This window comes from Larus michahellis, chromosome 4 (genome assembly GCF_964199755.1).
Source record: "Larus michahellis chromosome 4, bLarMic1.1, whole genome shotgun sequence".
NCBI classification, from domain to species: Eukaryota; Metazoa; Chordata; class Aves; order Charadriiformes; family Laridae; genus Larus; species Larus michahellis.
Window position 1 is genome coordinate 49,331,239 of NC_133899.1, and position 22,723 is coordinate 49,353,961.

The 22,723-nt window shown below is 40.3% G+C and overlaps 1 protein-coding gene across 4 annotated transcripts; it reads right to left on the reverse strand.

The window, feature by feature from the left end:
• Positions 1-219: 219 nt before the first annotated feature.
• On the reverse strand, positions 220-22,702 carry EXD1 (exonuclease 3'-5' domain containing 1). Of its 4 annotated transcripts, none has more exons than XM_074584578.1 (11): positions 22,505-22,702; positions 21,980-22,048; positions 20,902-20,953; positions 19,317-19,447; positions 18,017-18,081; positions 16,682-16,768; positions 15,491-15,595; positions 15,276-15,356; positions 11,201-11,344; positions 9,441-9,632; positions 220-2,120 (listed from the first exon to the last, which is right to left on the reverse strand). In XM_074584578.1, exons 1-11 carry the CDS (start codon positions 22,629-22,631, stop codon positions 1,851-1,853), a joined length of 1,323 nt encoding a protein of 440 aa, XP_074440679.1. In that variant the 5' UTR covers positions 22,632-22,702; the 3' UTR covers positions 220-1,850. The 4 variants fall into 4 exon arrangements, with proteins under 4 accessions (XP_074440679.1, XP_074440682.1, XP_074440683.1 ...); XM_074584580.1 differs by having other exon boundaries at positions 1,903-2,120; positions 9,437-9,632; positions 22,505-22,696; XM_074584581.1 differs by lacking the exons at positions 19,317-19,447; positions 20,902-20,953 and having other exon boundaries at positions 22,505-22,696.
• Between the last annotated feature and the right edge of the window lie 21 nt (positions 22,703-22,723).

The window sequence follows — 22,723 nt, forward strand, 5'->3', positions numbered from 1 at the left end:
ACAATCTTGGGCTGTCTCTGGCTCAGGAGATGCTTTGTCTTCCACATCGTAACTCACCAATTTGTGGTAAGTCCTCACTGCGTGGGAGAACCTTGCTCCCAGCGACTGACATGAGCTCCAGTGCAAGGCAGGGGTCTAGTCCACTGCCAGCAGTTCTTGTCAGACCAAGTGAAACACAGGCTCAATTTCCAAATAAAGAGTTGTAAGATAAACTTGTTTCAAACCTTTTTTTATTTTTTCTAAAGTGAACTGAGACACAGGCACTATACAGTTTGATTATAGAATACTGTTAAGGGTTTCAAACAAAACAACATAGAAAATGTAAAGACGAAGAGCAAACCTTGGAAGTTTTTCTTCTATTTTTTTTCTGCCATTCACAGAAGTGAGCAAGTCTTATCTATAGTTTCAAGGAAACTATATAGAGAAGACCTATTTAAATGCTAGTCCTCTTTGCAGAGAGAAAAAACCCCAAACAAACAAACAATAAACCCCCAAACCAACACACATTTCCCCTAACAGTATTTAAAAGAAATGCACACGGATACATCCTAAGCATTTAGTCACACCAATGTACATCCAAAGCTAAACAGCTCTAACAGGTATCGGTACAACGGCAGTGCCTGGCAGGAACAGTGACTGTTACCTCTTCATTCTCCCCTATTTCATGTTGTTCATCAGCATTCACAGATACTCACAGGCACAACCCTGAGAACAAAACCTTCCTTACACTTGAATAAAGTGTTCCCCACCCTGTCTGAAGCATTAGAATGGCAAAACATGCTGTATTTTTTAAGCATTTAAATACATACATGGGTGTGTATACAGAATTTCAAAAGCAAAGAATTTTCAACAGTCCTGTGCTTGCAAGTCAAATATAGTGATGTGCCAAAAAACATGTTCCAAGACTCAAGCATGGCCTGCATTAATTTTGTCATGTGGCAGACGAGTGCTATCAGTTGGAGGAGCTTTACTTTTTGTGTATACCATCCAAAGCAAGTATACTGGAAATAAACTGGGTTTGCCTTTACATCTTATTTTGCTTGTGTGGGAATACTAGACATCTTTTAAACTAATTTAACTTTACCCCCCCTGGTTTATACACACTTGTCTGTATACACACCACATTCGTGTTCCAGCCTTATCTACACGAGTTTGATACAGCAGTGCTGACAAACAATGGTGGCGTGCAGCTTTCAGCAGGGAGCTTCTTTTCTCAGCCTAAAATAACTCTGACTTGGCAGAAAAGTCCTTTTCATTCGTACACCTCTTTGCTGTTCTTGCCAGCGTAGCGGTTCGTTATGGTGTGATCTTTTTCACTCTCCTATCAGACTTGTATAGCTATGCCAAGAGACTTATCTGTATATAAACCAAGCCCACACGGGTTGCCCAGAAGGTTGGGGTTTTTTTATTTTTCCAAGCAAACCCTTTCTAATCTCAATGAACAGGCATCTTATAAACTCCCCTGCTTACGTATCTGGATTGGATGAGTTTTACATATCTGCAGCAGGTAACAAAAGAACCAAAATACAATTTAAGACATTGGTCTGATAATAATGTAAGAAAAATAAAAGTCACTTGTTTTAAAATCAAAAATAGCTCTTGAAAGAAATGGATCTCAAAAATAGACTTTGAGAAGAACAGTCAGATACAGAAGGAATTTCCTTTGAAGAAAAGGCCATCGCTATTTGCATTTAACAATGGGTTTACCTGTCATTGTAAATAAAGGAGCTTTTGTTTGACACTTCTGCAGGGGGAATAGCCCCTTTTTTCATGTGAATGTCTTCAAATACCCAGTCTAAGCTCATCAAGTCACCTGTATTAGAAATTAGATTTGGTCATCTGAGGCTGGTTTAAGGTCCTTGATTTTGATTTTCTTGACCATGTATGTCCTCGTTGTAGAAGGATGTAATTTGAAACACTGCTTTATCTGTGGGAAAGCAATCCCTGTCATCTCTGTAGTTTCCATCCTTCTGTGGATCGTTTCTCTCTTTTAATTCCATGGCTGGTCTGATCAAAAGCCCATCCTCATTCATTCTATAGTCTTTTATTGCTTTCTCCCTTCGCAGCTTCTGTATGTTTGTCAGCTGACGCAGCTCCTCCGGCAGCTCCATGCAAGTGGGCTGATAAGGAAAAAAAGAAAAAAAACCAGAAAAGAAATCAAATCAATACATATGCATACACATGCTCTACTTTTGCTAGTACCAGATAAGAGCTCCCTCTGTAATTATCCAATGGAACAGAACAATCATCTCTCATTAGATCTGTGGAACTATTAACTACCTGCTTAGACAAACAATGCCTCAGGTGAAAAAAGTCTCTCCACTTCTAAATCTCTCCACTCCACTCCCCCCTTTCTTTTAAAGGCAACCCAAAGGGAAAAATACTAGACTTGCATTTATTGTTTACTACTTTATTATGAAGACCTTCAAGATTAAGTAATACTTCACATGTGGGATTTAGATGTCTCCTGAGAAACCTTTTGCACTATAAAGTTGTTGAAAACCCCCAAAAGAGGCATAACCAGTTCATGTTTGCTTGTAGGAGCCACTGCAAAGACAGCTTTCCTGGCTTTTCATTTGAAACCATGTATTCTATCTATCCTATGGGTAGAAAAGAACCAAAAAAACACCTTATGGGGGGAAAAAAGCCAACATAGTTAACAAATCAATGGAACAGCTGCTTAGGGAGTATGTGAAAAGAGATACACTCATTGATTTGGTCCTGAGCAGTGCATGGGACACTGTTCAACGTATTACATTCAAGGAGCTGCTCCTTAACAAGGACTGCAAAACTCACCATCTTTGTGGGAATAACAACAACAAAAAAATCCACAGTTGTGTTCAGCTGTAGAAAGGGGAATTACACAAATAAGGAAGCTTGATAAGAAATAGTAAGAGGCAGACAAGCAAATTCAATCCTAGCAGGTAGCATGGAGACAACTTCAAGACAACACACAAGCAGCATAGAATAAACATTACCTAACAGCAAAAAGATCACAGAAAGAGTGAAAGGAAACCACGGGACTACAGCTGAGGGGAATGGAGACTATTAAGCATCCTTCAGGAAAGCAAAGCCACATCCAAGTGAAGAAAATGGTAAGGATGAAGTTACAGAAAAAAAACAAAGGGCAGGCCATAATAAGTCTATTAATATTTAACAAAATTATAACAGAACTAATAAAAAAAATCTTTAAACATGAGAGGAGGACAACATGTCAACCATGCTGCAGGACCAAGTGATGATCAGAATACAAAAGCAGCATAATAAAAAACACAACATTTTTTCTCTTCTACATTCAGCATGGAAAAAAAACCGTGGAGATTCCCATACCATTCGTTATGTACCCAGAATCTGTTTCAGATTGTCCCATATATATTTAATACCACTACCTGAAATACAGACAGCAAGATGGATTTCACCTGAAATTCCTAAACAGTGAAAGATGAAAGGGCTGAACTAGTAATTACAGTATCTTGCTTAAAACCTGCCTTGATACCCACGGATTGGAAGATGGGAAATGTTTAAAGAAGGCCCCAGGAAAGATATGGGAACCAACATGCTGTCAAGTCCGATGTCTGTATGAGCATACTGGTAGAAACACTAAGAACAGAATGAGTGCCTATATAGACGTGATGCGCTGGAAAAGAGTTACTGTGGCTTTTGTAAAAAGAAGCCATGCCTCACAAAACCCATGTCTAGAAGTTTGCAGAGATCCGGAGGAAGGTTAAATAGTTCAGACAGGATTACAGAAAAAAGCAAAGCAAGCGCTTACTTGAAAACACTGCACCTTCAGTTCTGTTTAACCAGAATAATTTACAGCCAGCTTCCTAACTGCTACAGTATCCTACAGTGAGAGGGAATCCACGCTCTAAACCACCTAAAGCCAACTTGCACAAAAATTCAGGCTGTATGTTCATAATGATTAGTATGCATTGCGTGCAGTCCCAACTCACCTGCCAATTAGGAAAACTTCTGGCACGCAATTATATTTAGACAGAGGACAGAGCTGATGCCACCATATGTCATGAACATGTTATCTGGTATTATATACTGCATCGCACCTTAACTGCTGCAGCTTTACCTTAAGTGCACTGGGAAATCAACTCTGCAGCACAGGAGCGTGCGACTCCCCTGTGGTACCAGAGCTCTGCTTGTGAACTGTCACCACTTAAACAAGAAAACACTGCACTTCTAGGAGAACGTTTTCTTCATTACACTGATGGGCTCCCAGGCTGCATTTGCTTCTTTGAATCTAAGTCCGAAATAGGAGAATGCAGCTGCATTTCCAAGTACCTAACAACACACGATATGTATCTACAAGAAGAGTTAGAAATGTAGGACATATAGCTCCTTTACCAGCAGTTTCCTAGTGACAGAGCTGCAGAGGCACAGAAGCCCATTTTACTTGATGTCTGCATCCACAGGAAGAACAATTACTCCTTGCAGAGAGTTATGCTGAAAATGCAGGAAACTGCAGAGACCTTCAGGGTGGGAAGTTCTTGTTAAGTTCTCCCCCTCAGCAATAAGGAAGATCATCAGTTTGAGAAAGATGCTGAAGAGGGAAGCTGAGGGTTTTGATAATGAAGTGCTGGGTCAGAGGTTACCATTTTGCACCTGGTTTGTGGGTAAAAAGTCAATTGCTTAGGAGGGAGGGTCCACTATTCATAAGACTCAACTACTGCTTGCAGGTAATGACACAAGGCGCCACAGAAAGTGTCAACATACATTTCCAAAACTGTCAGGATCAATGAGATGCCTTTCTTTTTATTTCCTTTTTTTTTTTTAATATTTCCTTTATTTTTTCTTTTTTGCTCCATTTCCCGCTTCATTCTCTTCTCCCAGTACTACATCAAAAGGGTGTTGCATTATCATTTTTGACTGCTGTGGACCACTGGCAATACTTCACTGTTGCTAGCAACTGCTAGGATGCATGATATCCATGTTTTCCACAACCCTTTCCTGAAGGAAGCTCTAATCCATGGAGTTGCATCATGCCACTTTCACAGCATGTCTCCCACCTGCTGTACCACCTCATAGGCCAGCTCCTCATTACACGTTTTGTTACTGCTGAAACAACTATCAAATGACAAACGAATGTGTTTGCCTGTCCGGAGGCAAGGTGGAAGTCTTGCTGGAAGGGCTGCCCATTGGCAGATCACAAGGACTCTGTTTCTTTGCAATTTCCGGCAAAACATCTGAAAGATCAAGGGGAAGAAAAGATGGCTGAAACCTCAGGTGAAACTAGGACTACCACCAGTGACTGCTGCAGTTTCTCATGAGAATTATGACATCCAAGTCAGACTCAAACATGCTATTTGCATAAAATATAGAACTGCTGTTTCCTCTGCTCTTACCAGTTTATTGCTGTGAAAGCAATAAACTGTCATTAATCTCCATTTCTACGAGCTTATCTGTGGCCTCTGACAACCTAGGACTTTGTTCCCATCAAGTTATTTATGAAAACTTGTCTTAAGTAAAGGGAAAGTACAAGCTTCTTTTGAAATAAGCTCCATCAGAACAAAACCCCCAGCAGTCATTCACATTCAAGAAACACGGCAAACTTAGACACAGGTATGCAATTATGCATAAGTCTGAAGTCAAGCATTCTGGAACATACTGAAGGCCACAGGGATCATCTGACTCTAGTAGGAGCTGTGCATTTAGCGAGAAAGTGATGCGTATGTTCTGCCACTAAAGGGGTGTGTTAGAGCATAGAAAAGCTTCTCACTGAGGAACAAAAAATGCATGTGGAAAACTGACTGCAGAGACTGGGAATACAGAGCCCATGGACAGGGGGTGAAAATTACATTCATCAGCCTTATTCACACTTGCCTTTCCTCAACTCTCAGTGGATGCAGTGATCCATAAGGGCACGTGAACATGCTTGTCTTTTACTCCACCATCATGCATATTCATGTTTTCTTGCTGCTATTTACAAAAGCAGAAAAAACAGGGTCTGGTCCAGATCTGCTCCTAGAGACTGAACCCCCTGATTCAACAAGAGGAGAAAGTAAGAACTGCCCCAGTAGTTATTATTCACCATTATTGGTCATTACTCAGCATTATTCAATTCACAGGCAACCTGAGACTGGAAAGCCGAAGCATCTTTTTCACTAAGTATATCCTGATACTGTTATTACACACAAAAGCTGTTAGAATTATAAACTTCTGGATGTGGCAGTGACCCAGGAAGCATTAGGAGGATGCTACCATGCTAGTCCAAGCTGAAGTTCAATGTTGTGAATCCTGATCCAGCTGCTGAGATTCAACATGTGACAGCTGGAGATGGGAAGGGATGTGGCTATGTATTCCATCCAGCTTCAGTACTTAATTTTTGATGAAGCCTCGTGATTGAAACTGTGTCTGTATCTGTGTTTTGCAAGTATAGTTTCCATGGGAGCATCATAAGTTTGGGGAAATGGGAGAAGGAAACAACAAAAAAAAGCATTCTTCTGTGACACGATGTCACTCAATAAGATCAGAGGAAATAAGAGCAGGCCAGGGAATCATGTCTCTGTTCACTGCTCTAGTCAGGTACAACTGTACTCAAACACCTTTGTAGCCCATAGGCACAACAGACGGCATGCCAACATAACTAGCTTTACCTTTGTCAAAAAGCTGAAGACCTGGTGGTTCTTTTTTAGAGAGCACGAGCCAAGAACTAAAACAGAACAGAGAAGGGCCCAGAAGAGTCTCCATTAACTGGAGTGATAGAAGTTAGTCAGCCTCCAGATCTGGTCATCTTCTCCAAGTGCCTGTAAATCAAAGAGGCTGTGGTAACTCGGCGACTCTCTTCTAGTGGCTTTCAAGTAACTTTCAAGTAAAGGCCTGATGTAGCACAGATCATTCCTGTTCACTCAGGAATTATGTCCACCTTCCAATTTAGAAGCCGAAGTAGTGCAAGATATCTTTATAGCCCTGGAGCACTTACTGTCTTTGGCTTTGCTTGCAGTCCTGCTTCAGCAACAGAGGTCTCTCTTCCAGTTCTCCAACTTGGAGAGAGCATAGTAGATAACACATTTCAGGTTTCCAAAATGTTTCCCTGGCATGGTTATTTACTTCAGAATCCAAGGAGATCCATTACTTCTGATGAAGTAGTGTTGGAACTGCACCAGATCATGTCTGGAGAAGAGAGTCATCAAGCATAGAGTCTCCAACAACAGCAACGCTAGAGTCCGCTCCAAGATGAAGTCAAGCTCATTGGACCAGACTGCTGTTCACCAAGGGTCCAAGGTGGAGCACAAGTGTAAATTGTAACTGGTCAGTGTAAAAACTAAAATAATACAGTAAAAGCATTTTCCAGGTAACTTTCAACTGTAGCTCTACCAAGTGCACAGAAAGCATAACACGGACCTTAGCAATGGATAAACTTCACTTCCAAATATCCATGAAAAAGCACTAGAATAAATAAGGGAATATCTGGAATGTGTAAGTATCTTGACTATTACTCCATTCTGAGAATCAGATCTGAATAAAGGCTTTTTGATTCAGGGAATTAACACAGACCTAGCCAGAAAACCTAGAAGTTGTACAAACAAAGGTTGGGTTATGGGTTTTTTTGCTGTTTTTTTTTTTTTTTTTTTCCTTAAAACAGATTCAGCTCATCAACTTGCAAAAGAGTCCCTTAAAGTTAACTTTGTTTACTTGGTGAAGAAACTGAAGTAACGGACCAGCTTAACTAAACCAAACTCCATATTTGTAGTTCAAATATGTATTACAATCAGATTTTAAATAAAGTAGATGAAACATTCCATTTGTGTGATCTCGCAAGATACAGAAACAACAGAAAATTATTAACAGTGAAATGATGGTGAAAAAGGCTACTTTTACTATCCATACTACAACATTTCTAAAGCAACTGCAAGAAGTATCATTATCAGATGTGATCTTAACTAGATCTTCAAAATGCCATTTGAAATGCTCAGGATCAGATTAATCGTATAGAATCTTATGGAATAAATGTATTTACAAAAGCACTGGCTTCAGCAACCGGAGTACCACTTTAAAAAAACCCTACAACCAAATAGCCCAATGCAAAACAGAATTTGTACTCTTTTCACTTCAACGGAGTATTCTTTTCCCTTGGGTGATGCCTACTTTTGCATGCATTTCACATTGGAAACTCACATGTCAAGCTCATTTTTTTCCAGGAATTATGAACAGCTGCCTTCTTTTTGGCAGTTCTCTAAAAAGAAAAGGTTTTCAGATATGACCTCTCCTCTTCCATCTGTGAAGCAACTATGACCTCTTGTGGTTATCTAAACTAATCTCCTCTTAAATCCTCAATAATGGGATTTACTGCTCTGAGCCCTTAAGTAATTTCCAAAGGATTCAAGTCTGTGCTTGAGTGCTTTGTTAAACCAGGGCTAAGAAAAAGACAATTTCTTCTGTGAAGATAGACCTGCATTCTCTTTTCCTAATAAATACTTCAAGACAGCTGCAAAAATGATATGGTAACAGGATTTAATAATGTTAGTTCAGTGTCTTTGTGATGAATGAGGATGTTTGACTATTTACTTTTCACCTGAATTTAATACCAGCAGCATCTTACAGAGTTATTGTAAGCCCTCCTAAGATTAGTTCATTGAGAAGACAGAAAAAGACCACACCAATACTTCCATTAGACCTGTTCTTTCCACTAGAGCAGGAAGTCGAGCTCCTTAACCAAAAAATCTAATTTCCAAAAAATCTAATTTAAAAATTAAAAAGCAATTACAGAAGTAGCCACCATACAAGCACCACTACAGGATATCTGGGCAGGCAATACTACCAGTTCTATGTAAACAAAGATGAAAAGTGTTACTTGACTTGTTTGGTTTTGGTTTGTTTTTGTTTTTGGGTTTTTTTTTTGACAACACAGGTGAGAACAAATTAGAAAGGTAAGATAACCCAGAGATTCTTTTACAGAAATAAAAATCGTTGGCCAACAAGAGACATTACTTCTCAGAGACAGCCAGTATATGCAAAACAGCTCAGCGGTAAAGATGACAGAATAGGAGAAAAATAGAACAAAATTTGGGGACTAAATGCTCTTACCAAAACAAAGCAACTCTGGCAGCACCAGGTACTAACGCTTCGCAACTGCCTGTCTCTCTTCATGCCCTCACACATACACCACCCCTATTGAGCCCAGAGGTTCTAAGTCTCAGATAAGAGTGAACAGGAGGCACACGTGCTTGTGCTCATGTCTTAACAGCTGCAGCTCACCATCCACAGTACTAACTCAAGGTGGACTTGTGCTAAGGGACTAACATGAAATGCAGCTAGGTAGATACAGACACCATCACTTCTGCTGCTGCACACAGGAAACAAAGCATGTGGCATAAAGTAGTGTGAAGAGTTGCAGAAAAAGAAGCTACTGTAGCTAGGTCCTCCAGACTTTATCCATCAGAGCCTTAGGTCGAATCACTAACCAGAGAAACAACCAAAGACATACCTACCTTTGTGCTCCCAAGGTGATCTCCAGACCCAGTCCTATAAGCATTTAAATAATCATGTACGACAGCTTTTAGGTCAGACATCAAGTTATCCATTAGAGATGAGTGGAGCAGCAGAAGGTACATAGCCTTCAGAGCAAACGCTTTAAGCAGAGAAGCTGGAAACGGTCTCGAGAACCATATGTCAGGATTCTCCTGTGTATTCCAATGCAAATGAAAACAGTTATTTAAGTAGCCAAAATTATAACAAAGCTTTTCATCACATTATTCTGCAGTTTACAACATATATCTCCTGATGCTGATCTCAATTTTCACTGCTACTGAATGCTTGCAGCTACTAAGGCCATTTGTGTGCAAGCCTGCAGATGTTAGAGGAGGAGGAGTTTGGGAGGAGGGATTGCTTCTTTAAAAAAAGAAACAAACCAGAACCTAACACGCACCTATTCCATCATTTAATGATGGAAAACTCTGAAACTAGGTTTGATTCTTAAGAGCTGAGCTGAAAGATCTAAAGGGGAAAAAACCCTCCCATCAAGGGAGCTGGGGAAGCAGCTGAGGATAGTAACTAACATCTTCAGCCATCACAACTGGAACCAGAAGAACATGAAAATAAGCCCCAGTTAAGCAGCATGACCATCATACCCTGAGCAAAACTGCCACTGCAGAGCGGCTTACACTGTGCAGTTCTGGGCCCCGCTATTTAAGGATGTGAAGGTCCTTGAATGCATCCAGAGGAGGGCAACATAGCTGGTGATAGGGCTGGAAGGAATGTCCTATGAGGAGCAGCTTGTCCCATGAGGACTTAGGACTTGTCCAGTTTGAAGAAACAGAGGCTGAGGAGTGACCTCACTGCTCTCTACAGCTGCCTGAGGAGGGGAAGAGGAGAGGAAGGTGCTGAGCTCTTCTCTCTGGTATCCAGTGATAGGATGTGTGAGAATGGTTCAAAGCTGCATCAGGGGAGGTTTAGACTGGACATTAGGAAGTATTTCTTGACTGAGAAGGTGGTCAAACACTGGAACAGGCTTCCTAGAGATGTGGTTGATGCCCCAAGCCTATCAGTGTTTAAGAGGCATTTGGACAATGCCCTTAACAATGTGCTTTAACTTGGTCAGCCCTGACTTGGTCTGGCAGTTGGACTAGATGACCATTGTAGGTCCCTTCCAACTGAAATAGTCTGTTCTATTCTATTTATTAAGGTTATGTTTCCCAAATCTTATGAGCTCCTGGCCTATTACTTTTTCCCTGCTTGTCCTCCTCTGAAAGATTAACAAAAACAAGGGCAATACAGAATAATGATTTGGAAAAATGCTACTGAAGTACACAAGCAAGAAAAAAAATTGCTACTCTCATTTCTTCATTCTAATAGTGCTGGCAATAAAAGTTTCCTCTTTCACTACTTGACTCAGGATTCATTTTAATCAACTTGTTCTGTTGGAACTAGGTTTCAGAATTAGTCAAGTATATCAAGATATCCAGAACACTTTTTAACCAAGTTTTATATATAAATCTTCTATTGTACAAGCTTTGTGGTTCTTCAAAACCTTGATTTCAAATAAGCTATTGGGAAATACCAGCATAAGCACTGATGCCAACTAAAGCTTGCATCTGTCTCCCAAGTCAGTGTTACAAAATGTCTTTAACTACAGCAGTTTGACCACTGCATAGTGCCATTGCTCTTAAAAAAACATGACAGAAATATCTCAATATGGGCAAAGTACAGCTCACAACTGAGTCTCCAGAAAGTGCCTCACTGAATCACTCACTGAAGCCATCTGCTGCCCGTACTTCATGATGGCATCCCATTTGGAAGGTATCTTCAAATGCTGCATCAAACACTCCTGTAACGTGCAGACACGGTGCGGAAGGAAGCCACCTGTTGCCATTGAGAACTGCAGAGCATCAGCAACCTGTGATGGAAAGGATTGATACGCCATGACCAGCATCCGTTAACACAAGGCAAAGAACGTGGAGGTTTGACAGTGGGGATGCATATTAGAGGTAAAGTACACTACAAACCAGTTAATCCTCATTTTGACTGCATGCAGTTGCAGACCTAGTAATCCGATTCCTTAAAGCTGTTAAGTTACACAAAAGGGTGAATTAAGTTACAAGAATGATTTATATAAGTTATATGTTGTATTAACCTAAGGCTTTTTCTAGCCCTGTACTCATCTCCAAAGGAGCAGTATCAGAAGAGAGTAAACATACAGTGGTCCTCCCCTGGAATACTTACAATTTTGCCTTTTATCTAAAACCTGAAATAGTGATGCAATGTAAGGAAAACATGAAAGAATATTTAAGTTGTCAAAAAATCTTTTGCCAGTAAGAGTCATCTTTGACAGCATACAGAGCCAGAATGGACGCAGACAACAGCCTGCAGCAATGACTGCGTGGCATGGTGTTTGCTTGTTTTTCATCCTGGTTTCATCCCTTTTGCCCTTCTGCAGCAAGAGCGGGAACAGCTCTGACTTGTCCCTAACCAAGGAACACAAAGACGAGTGGGACTATTGCAGCAGGTGCAGAGAGGTGACAATGGTCAAAGGGAAGCCTGGAAGAAAGTACACTTACCAGGGGAATGGGGAGGAAAAAATAAGAAGTCTGAATCCACACTCAAAATCTGAGACTGAGCTGTCTGTCATTAGAAGAACATACCCTTCAGATTTCCTCTCCTACTCAAAAGCCCAGATTCCCACTGTGGTCCCCCGAAATCCCCACTGACCTCTCATAGCCCTTTTCTCCTTACTAAGAGATCTTGAGCCACTCAACACAAGTATACACAATCCTGCCAACAAAACCATGAGCTTACAGGCCAGCCCAGTTTTATTGCAAGGGTTACAGCTGAAGCCGCTATCCCAGCTGTTCTGTGCTATCGAAACCAGTCCACATAGAGACCAGTCCACATAGTGCGTGGCAGCACCAGCAATGGTGACCACAGAATTGTAACTAACTTCTTCTGGACTCTTACAGTGAGGGTAAATTTCAAGACCAAACCCCCATTCCTAACTTATCTATAAAGTCTTTGAAAAAAAACCCCAAACACCTCTTCCTGTCCAATAGCAAAGGCAAGCAAGTTGGTATGATTTATTAATGACTAAAGCTGCCTCTAAGGCATCAGGTAAATAGCTAACTGCTGCCTTCTCTGGGAGAGAGGCAATGTATTTGCTAAGCCTACCAGAAGAAAGTGCTAAGCCAATCCATTTACTGAATTCCCAAGGAATAAAAGATCATATGAAGGTATTACGAAGAAAATGCAAAACATTGAAGTACCACAAGTAGAACAAGCAATCTTGAACTAAGGAAATAAATTATGTCAGACCTCCTATGCTCTGTGGTAGGACAGAGAATCTAGGACTGCCTGTATTTTTGCTAGGCTGAGTACACTGCTGCAGTCCAAAGAAGTCTACAACCACCAGCTGAAAAGTAGCAGGAAACATACCTGGAGAAAGCAACTGCAACAATTCAAACTGATGAGTCCACTGAAGACAAGAAAATGGAGAAGACCCAGGTGAAGCTGACCTTCATTGGATTGTATGCACAATACAGATAAAGAGGAATTTTCCATCACTCATTACCGAACAGCCCTTTGTATTGTACTTCTGATCACTAAAACCTTCTCTGGCTTTTCACCCTCAGTGGCCAAACACAGAAGAATTACCCCAGAAAAGATCTTCTCAAGCAATCAGTTACTTTTACTCAAAGTCAAGACAAAGATGATGTTCAAACCTACAGAAATATATTCCATTCATCTAGAAGGTTAGTGAGAGTTTCTAGTAAAGACTTTCAGTGCTTTGGAAAGAAGGAGAGAAAAGACAAAAATGAAAGAATCTTTGCAATCAATATTCATAAGACATCTAACCTGAATGAACAAACTTGCCCACAATGAAAACAATGGCTTAGCTTTCACTGTGAAAATCTTTGTCCGAAGTCATTGCATGCTAAGGTTTGAATTGAAGGGCAGAAAAACTACGAGATGCTAACGAGTGTGTGCATTTACCTGTGGAACCAGATGACAACAACAACCAGACAATAATTGTTTAATCAAAGAATATATGATTAAATGTTGATTAATCGTAACGTTTTATGATTAAACCTTGCATGGACCTCTGTCTTATGGAAAGTCTCAGGCTGTCAGATTTTCTTTATTCTTTCAGCACACACCTCTAGGAAGAATTGTATTATTTCTTCTGGTAGGACACAGATATGCAACCAGCAACATTTTACAGTCAGCAGGAATTTGCAGGTTGCTATAGCCCAACAGGGATACCCCCTCCACTACACCCAAGGCAGTCAAAGGTGAAATAGCAGTATCAGACTTCCACAGATGCTATCATTAGAAGTTACTTCAACAGGTGATGCTTAAGTGCTATAAGAACATAAATGGGGTAACAGCCAGTGAACATCGGAAACCTTTCACTGCCGTTCTGTGTGTTGTGTTCATTATATTAGGTTACTTATTGCAAGGAATAAACAGTTGCAGCAACTGGCCAAAAACAGGGATAAGGAATACTTTTCAAATTATGCAGGCAGGATGCCACCTAAACCAGAGTTCTTCATTCCATTGCTGTGTTTTTTAAGCAGTCTTACTTGTGCCTACGGCCGGTTGCAATTTTAACAACACTGGGAAGCTGTCTCTAAAAAGTGCTTCACAAAAACCATCTATGAGAGTTTGCTCAGAGGTATCTCCCAGTTACTTGCTCCAGTAGTACGAAGTAGAAGACACGACAGCTTAATTCCACAATATCAGGGGCATACTGCAAGGTAGCCAAAATCAGACTTCACTAGCTTACTTACATTAGGAGTAGGATTCAGGCCAACGAATCAGAGTAATTGAATCTAACCCTACAGATCTACCAGTGCAAGAAAAGCACACACATCAGCTCATACCAAGACAACAGAACAATGAGTGCAATTCTGTGTACCTTAGACACTAGGGTGGATAGTTCTGGTTAGCTATTTCCACTGTAACAGTTACATGTCCTAGCCAGTACGTTTGGGAGCACTGGTGGGAATTTTCACCCCTATCTTTTTCATGCAGTCAAGATTTAACACTGACACTGCTATTTGACCTGTAATGGAATAACATAATTTTTAGGGGCAAAGGGCCAAACTAACATCAGAAAGGGACTGAGAGAAACCTCTGCTGTATAAAGCTTACCACATAGCCCAGATTAGGGCTTTGAAGAGGTACTATAGGCAGTCATATCTATGACATGAAAAGTCAGTATAAAGGCAACGACAAGTCATACATAATTATGCATAACATATCCATGCCCATTATGAAAGATCATAGCCACTGTGTTATTTTCTTCTCTCTTGAAAGGCTCTAATTCTCCTGTTAGTCACACATTAATTACCACAACTACCGGGGCCAGCACCAGCAACCTGGTAACCTGGCCTGTTCCCTCACATCCACCACTGTTTTATTAGCAGGTGCTTCCCAGGGCTGGATACCTGTAGCCTTAATCTGCCTGAAAGAATAACAAAGAATGTAAAGCACAAGCTGACCTGGCTTCTGTTTAAGTCACAGGAGACTCAGGTTGTGCCAAGTTTGATCAATACCAGTTAATATATCTTAAGAAAAAACCAAAACAACACATTAAAGTTGCTGCTAATATTAGATATTAACTACCTTTTGAAATGGGTCTACACAAGACTCTAAATAACATTATCAGCCTTGCCTGCTCGTTCTTTTTAGATAGAACATAAATGCTACATTTATGTGGTTCAGCAACTGTCACATTCTAGTAATGTTAAACCTTCTCTGAGACAATGCCCTGAACAAGGCTGAAGCGTTTCTTGTTGAAACTTTTATTCCCAACCACAATATTTGAAGGGTACCTGTGTATCAAAGACATTGAAGAGAAGGACACCGTACTGGTGAAAGAGGCAGTCTGAGATCCAGCGGCAGTCATGCATGACCTGAAGCAAGAAAGAGCTGTCAGACAAATTTGTGTCCAACTGTGACTTTTTGGTGCAACTACATCATTATATATATATATATATATACACGACCTCTGCCACCACAAATGTCCTCACACAGTCTCTACCCTTACCTTCAAGATGTTTTTATCTTCCAGCACCATTTGTAATCCATTTTTGAAAGCCTGAGGTCCCAGAAAGAAAATATCAAATAGAAAAATACGGCTCTTTGTTGCTATCTACAACAAATGGCAGAGAAAATGAGTGAGGGACAGAAGAACAAAGGATTTGACAGTAGGAGAGTGTGCACTGTTGCCCACAAGCCATAATCTCCTATGTACATGCTTATGTTGGGGAGAGCAGGTTTAGTTTCCTTAATGCTAATTCATGAACAAGTCTTGTTTTTTGAGAGATGCTCAGAGACTCTCAAAATAATTAGAAAGAATGACCCAACAGTCTACTATATACAGTTAAATACAGCATTTTAAGACACATCAAGAGCAACCCTATGCATGGTACTTCTTACACCTATTATGGTGATATTTTTAAAGAACCACTTCAACAAAATCCTTGTGCCCATGACATTCCTTTCCTTGTCAAAGGCCACTACCAAAGAAATAAAGGACATAATTTTCCATCCTACCATTTCATATGGGATATAAAATTTAGGTTTTGCCTATGTTCAAGTTCATAATGGTTTAACAAAAGATGTTATTTGAAAGCAATTTAGGTATACCAAAGCAAACATTTTGTGGACACTTCTGCATAAATGAGTTAAGTTTGATGCATGAGCTGCCACACAAGTTTTTGCTTTGGATAAACACACTCACTTTTAAACCTATTTAAGAATAAACTAAGATGATTTTGAGCTAACACATTAAGCTGTTCTCCTTTCTGTTCCTTCCTTTTCAGATGCTGATAATATCACAGCTAATTACAATACTGTATCATCTTCAGATGGATTTCACTCCTTCAATTATATTGGCATTGTGATTAGGTCTAGCGGTTTTTCAAAAGGTAACAGCTGTACTAGTGTAATACCTCTACCTGATACAAGTATATAAAGATGGCAAACCAAATACGGTACACTGTTATATACAAATGTATATATTACATACAAGTTAAAAGTAATTATTATATTGCCTTATAATAGCATAATTCTTTCCGTAACAGGTCCTTTATGAAATACCTGATCTGTCTTGAAGAACATTATACCCCTTACCAAAACAGTTACACAAGTAAGTCTTAAACACAGGCTAATCCCCAAACGTTTCTCAGTTATGCCTTTGTTTAATGGCACATTTTGGGAAATATCTGTCTCTTACCTCAAGCCATGACAGTTTTCCATAACGACACAAATTAACACCTTCTCCTGCTACACTTATGACACACTGCTGCTTCAGGTACAGCACCTAATGAAAAAAATAGGGATAAAACAGATAGTGCCAGAGAATGACAGAGGGACAAATAGTAAACTGCAATTTTTATGGTCATGATCCATATTTTAAAAGGTAAATACAGATCAAAACCACAATGAATCTCAGATATGTAGTGATCCAAGATAAACAGACACAGTATCAGTCCAGTTACAGACAGACAGCTGGAAATTCCACAACTAGAAACATCAATGACAGATTTAGCAGAGATTATGGATAACTAAAGAATATAGACTTCCCTGATCCCCTCATAAGAAATTATCCTACGGAGGTTTTAGGAACTTGCTTAAAATCACATAAGGAAGGTGTTCCTTTCAGATAAAAAGGATAACTAATTTTCTAAGATATAAAAGAAAAACGCATTACTCTCACAGACATGAAAATTTTTCAGCCAATTAACATACAGCAACCTGTAGTACACATGCAATACAAGAGTAGAAGGCATAAACAGAAATAAAGCCAGCTTCTCTTTCAATCAACAGTTAAGATTCCGTTGTAAGCAGGGAAATCTCTTCCTGTGGGGAAGAGCTTTTCCTCTGCATGTGCAATAGACTAACATTATAACAGCCCAAATCCCAACTGATGTTACTGCAAGATAAAATGACATGGAGGGCCTACAGTATTGCTAGTCTAATTCAGGATTTTAAAAATACTATTCAATCTAATAATAAATCTATCATTGGCTCCAACTTCTGAAACAAAGCCTTTCTACCAGGTCCCCTTATGTTATTACACATGATTTAAGAGAAAAAGGTCTAGGCATGTCTAGAGTTCCAAACACCTACAAAACCAACACAATCGATTCCCTCTCCAAATGCCAACAAAACCTCAGGTTGTTCCCTTCCTAAAAAAATAATTGTTCACTAAATAGTAATACTGACCCTTCACCTCAGTTACTGGTGACACAGAGTATGCAAACAGCAACCAACACACACTGATGCAAATTCACACCCACCCATTGCAAACTCACATGCATTGCACTCTCCCTGCACATACACACACTTTAAACATACCTTGATGCCACCAGAGATGCTACTTGACTTAAAAAAGCCAGTTACAACCTATGACTCGAGTTTCACTACAGTCTGCAAAAGTGATTTCCAGTATAAGACGTCATGAAGCAGTGCTCACAATCCTGCCACCTAGGGGATCTACTGACAATTAGGATGGAACAGGCTTAGAAAGTCATATACGCTGTGTAAGAACTTTTTCATCAGTACTTACTGCTGGGCCAAACTTCTGGAAACAATTAATAACTGTGTACTCCACGTTCTCTTCCTCCTTCTTCTCTAAGAGGAAATTAAAAAATAATCATTAGGCACTTCCTCTACTTGAATAAACTTTGCACAAGGTACGTGATAGTTCTATAACCACTCTACTTTTCTGGTTTAGCTGTTCAGTTCTTCCCTCTCTGCTTCCTGAACACACCCAAAGAGATTACTGAATGATCTGATTCATATGTGTATAGTCTAGAGCGTGAGCCAAAATTCTGGTTTTTGACAGAAAACCAGGCTGTTTAGAAGTGAGTTGTAGCGTTACTTTTTGTCATTACGATGCTTAAAGGAAGGAAAAAGGCTTCCACTTTAAAAGTTACACCCATTAAAAAAAAAAAAAGCACCCTAATTCCCAGTGAATTTTCCAGGGAAGGACAAAGATTGTAACAAAGACAAAACTAACAGACAGTGACACCACAGAACATGGATAGCTAAGGGATCAAGGGGGCAAAGAGAATTTAAGCCAGATTTTAATATTTTTTAACACCTCCTTAACAATGGCTAATGAACATGTAAAGAAGGGTTCTTTCTCCCTTCTCTTTAGGTAAGATGCAAATGTTAATAATGTGCATCCGTGACAACACAAGGACAATCTTCTAAACTCTAAAATAATAGTCAGTTGAAAGATCATAAGAACAAGTGTTTAAAGGCTCTCCCAGATCACATCAGCCCTTGCTCATTTTCTCTCCCACTACCCAGGTAAATGCAGTTAACATTCCTTTAGCCTACACAGGTCTTGCACTCTTGTCACGGCTCTACGAGAACAGAATGAGCCGATCACATTTTGTGATACACGTATACAGCAGGAACCACAACCAAATCACTGCAAGCACGTGACAGCCAGCACAGAACCAAAGGGCAAGCGTCTTATTAAGCTTTGCAATATCTATCACGCCACATATATTTCACAAACAAGTATAAGATTAAAACAATCACCAGAGAGGAATGCTCACTGGCAGAAGCACTTTGATTTCGCCAAAAGATCAGTTGTGCTGCTCAGCCACTTTTACAGGAGATGACAGGTACAGGACAAACATTCTGGAAAGTAGATGAGTTTCCTTCTGATGTCATGACCTTTCTGCAGGCAAAGAGCATGTCTGCAGATAATGAGCTCTGTACCTATTTTTCTGTGATCGTTGCTCTTTCAGAATACAACCTGTCCTGATATAGCAAACCAAGAGATCACAGCCTCTGGGAAAGATGTTGTCTGACAAAAACTAACTACATTGCTTGACTAATATTCACATTACCTGAGAGGGAGTATTTCAAGCTATTTGAGGCTCTGAGCTGGCTTTCTAGGGAATCGCAAGGAGAACTCCATGGGCCGCAATATGCTGGTCCCGCATCTGCATGTTTGTTCCCTTTCACAGCTGAAGTGCCCCTGCACAAGCAAGGCAACCATACATAGCACAGAAGTCAAAACATAACACATTCCACCAGCATGGACATTTCAATAAAGAAAATTATTTCATCCAGTGCCATCTACCCGTGCCCAGACAATTAACTGCTGCATGTGAAGCAATTTCCTAATCCAGTGTTCATGTCTCTTAAGATCTTGAAACTACCCAAAGATAAGCTTATTTTGTACAAAAGTGCCTTTATTTCAGTTAAAGTTTCACATTTATTCTGAAAGCAAAAGGTGAAACAGATGTTCACTGCAAAGGTCAGCCATAGTTTCAAGGAAAGAGAGTTCAAAATACAAAGAATGAAGCCCAAGAACCACGCAATTTAAATATCTCTAAGTCTTTACACTGAATGAATACTATTTGATCCATTAGTTAGTTACTGTAATTGGAGGGTGATTTAACAAGTTCACCAATATGTAAAACAGTTATATCCACTGAAACTTTACTGTAATCAAATGGAAGCTATTAAATCATATAAAGTGGTGGCATGTCAGGAACAAAAAAAAAAAAAAGGGAGTGAGCAAACATTCACCAGACTTAAAGACATCACACAAAATGTTTAGTTTCTGTGACACGACAGTCTCAGGTCAAGAATACTTCACTGGGAAATATGACTTACTAGTATAAATTTCCTTATATTGATATAAAAACATCCCATTATGATTATAGAGCTCCAATCATGTACATCTCTATGTCAACAGAATAAAGTGTAAAAACTTTATGATTAGCCTTTAGATGTAGCTGAAGAATCTTGTATCTAAAATTGCATATTTAAAGGATTAACACAGGAATCTGCTACTGAAGCGAGCATATTAAAGTATGTGTGCACACAGGCTTACTTAACAGGGAGAAAGAAGACAAGACAGCAGCAAGAGTGCTGCTAATCACAATTCTACGTGCTTTTAAGTTATTCAGCAGACACCACTTCATTCCTACTTCTCTTAAACTATTTAAATGTGGCCTTGTGAAAAGACTCAAAGCAAAGCTATCTAGGAGCTGGGTCTGCAGGCGTTTTAAACATACTTTTACCAGCTTCCCAAAGCCACGTTTATATGCCCTCCCTGGAAGGCTAATTGTCCTGGAACTGTTCCACCACAGAAGAAATGCTTATGGGAAATCCTCCCTGAAACTACAAGCTGGCAAGGAAACAAACGAAGCAAATTTTTCTATCTAGGAATATTAGTGGGAAGAAGAAAAAAAAAAGAAAAAAGAAAAAAGAGAGAAATTGTAAGTAACAGCTTGAAAGAACCGTTTACACAGTGGAGGTCTTCCACTCACCACCTTGTTCACCTCTTCAGAGCAGAGAAATTCAAACTTGGCACGGTTAAGTCTGAACATCTTTATTATACTAAATGTAGGTGGTGGCCCCCCTAGCAAGTGTATCCCACCCCTTCTCCTACCGTGAAAGGAAGGAAACATTTCAACGTACTCAGGGAGCATTGCTGTTCCCTTCCCTGAATCTGGTTCATCCAGCAATTCCACTGCAATAGAAACAAATAATTTATACTCTAGTGCTGACAAGCAACTTTTTTACATTTGTTATCTCCCCAAAAAGGAGAACCATAACCAATAGTAACCACTACAGGACATGGCCATAAGTACAAAAAAAGAAACTGAACTCAAAGTGTTGTTTAAATAATTTTAAATTCACTCTGACGTACAAACCTACATAAAATAACTTACATCGGTAGCCTAGACAATGTGTATTTCAGAACTCTAGCATTTAAAAAAGACTAATGACTTAGCATTCCACCAAAAACAAAGTCAGTATTGAACGGCAACTAATTACTTCACAAACTATTACATATAGAACAAAACAGGTACAAGGAAAAGGGCAGAACGGAGACAAATTAATCGCTTAAGTCCAATAGCTGCCTTCTAGCTATTTCCTCCTCAGCACTTCACTCCTTGTCCCCACAGCAAAGCAGATGCCAACAGAAATGCACAGGACCTTTTTACACTGGAAATGTTTTTCTTAAATAACCCCATATTCTTATCACTAGTGAATCAGGGAAAGAGGCTGAGACAAACAGACCATTTAACAGAGATGCATTTGCCTGTGCAAGTAAAAGCAAAACCAAGTTAAGTAGAACTTTAAGCACTTTAACTTCCCAGCACAGCCCATCAGTGAACACCTTGCATATATAAGAACATGCACGATGACTGTAACTTACCTTCAAGACATAAAGAGGGGTCACACTTAACTGATTACCTTCACAGCAATTACTTTCATTAGTGGTCTTATTAGACTTCATTCTTTATTTAACTAATAAGCTTTAACATATTATAGTCTCAAGACCTTCACAAAGTGAGGAATTATTCTTTCACTGATAGATAATTGGGGAACCAAAGTCGTGTGATTTATACAACATTCTAAGTCCTACTGCTTTTAGAAGAAAGATGTGCAACTGGAAAATGCAGCAGAGCAACCAAAAAGTGGATTTAAAATCCTGACCTAAGAACAGGTACGATCCCTGTGCTCTGAAACGCAGTAAGAAAAGCCTCACCATTGATTATTTCATGGTCAAAAAACATCTTTACTCCTGGAGTGCTTCTGCCAGTTTCCAAGTTCTTCACTGAAATGAAGGAGGGGAAAAAAACCCAAGACATACATCAAGCTCCACTGTTTGGGTTAAAAGCTTATCATTTACAGAACTAAGCAAGACCACAGGACTGAGTAGTACTATTAACTAGGAAAAAATAAAAAAATATCAACAAATGGGTTATTTTAAGTGACAGCTCTTTCACCCTTCAGGAGGGGGTTTGTGTAAGATGGCTGTGCTCCGAGTTGGACACAGCTCGGGGCTGCCGCACCTACACAGTCGGGAGCACGGGCAGGTACCGCCAACTTCTACTTTAAGCTTATTTTATTAATCCCGGCACCCGTTTGGGCTCCGGGACGGCACCCACGGGCGCCCTCCCCTCAGCGAGCGGGCCGGCAGCACTGGCTTGGCCCGCCCGCTCCCCTCACACAGGCCGGGACCGCCCCGAGGGCCGGCGGGGCGCGGCGCGGCCCGGCCCTGCGCCCCGACCTCTCCGCAGGAGGAGGCTCCGGTCGGGATTCACATGCTGCAGCACCCCTTGGAAGACGCCGCATTTTAAGGTGACTTTAACGGTGCTCCCCAGAACAGCACCGAAGCGTTCGCTGCTGAGGGACATGCCGCAGCCAGCGGAGATGGGGCTCCGGCAGCACACCACCTGCGGCACAGCGTGAGGGGAAGGACCACCAGTGCCCACGCCCAATCACGGGG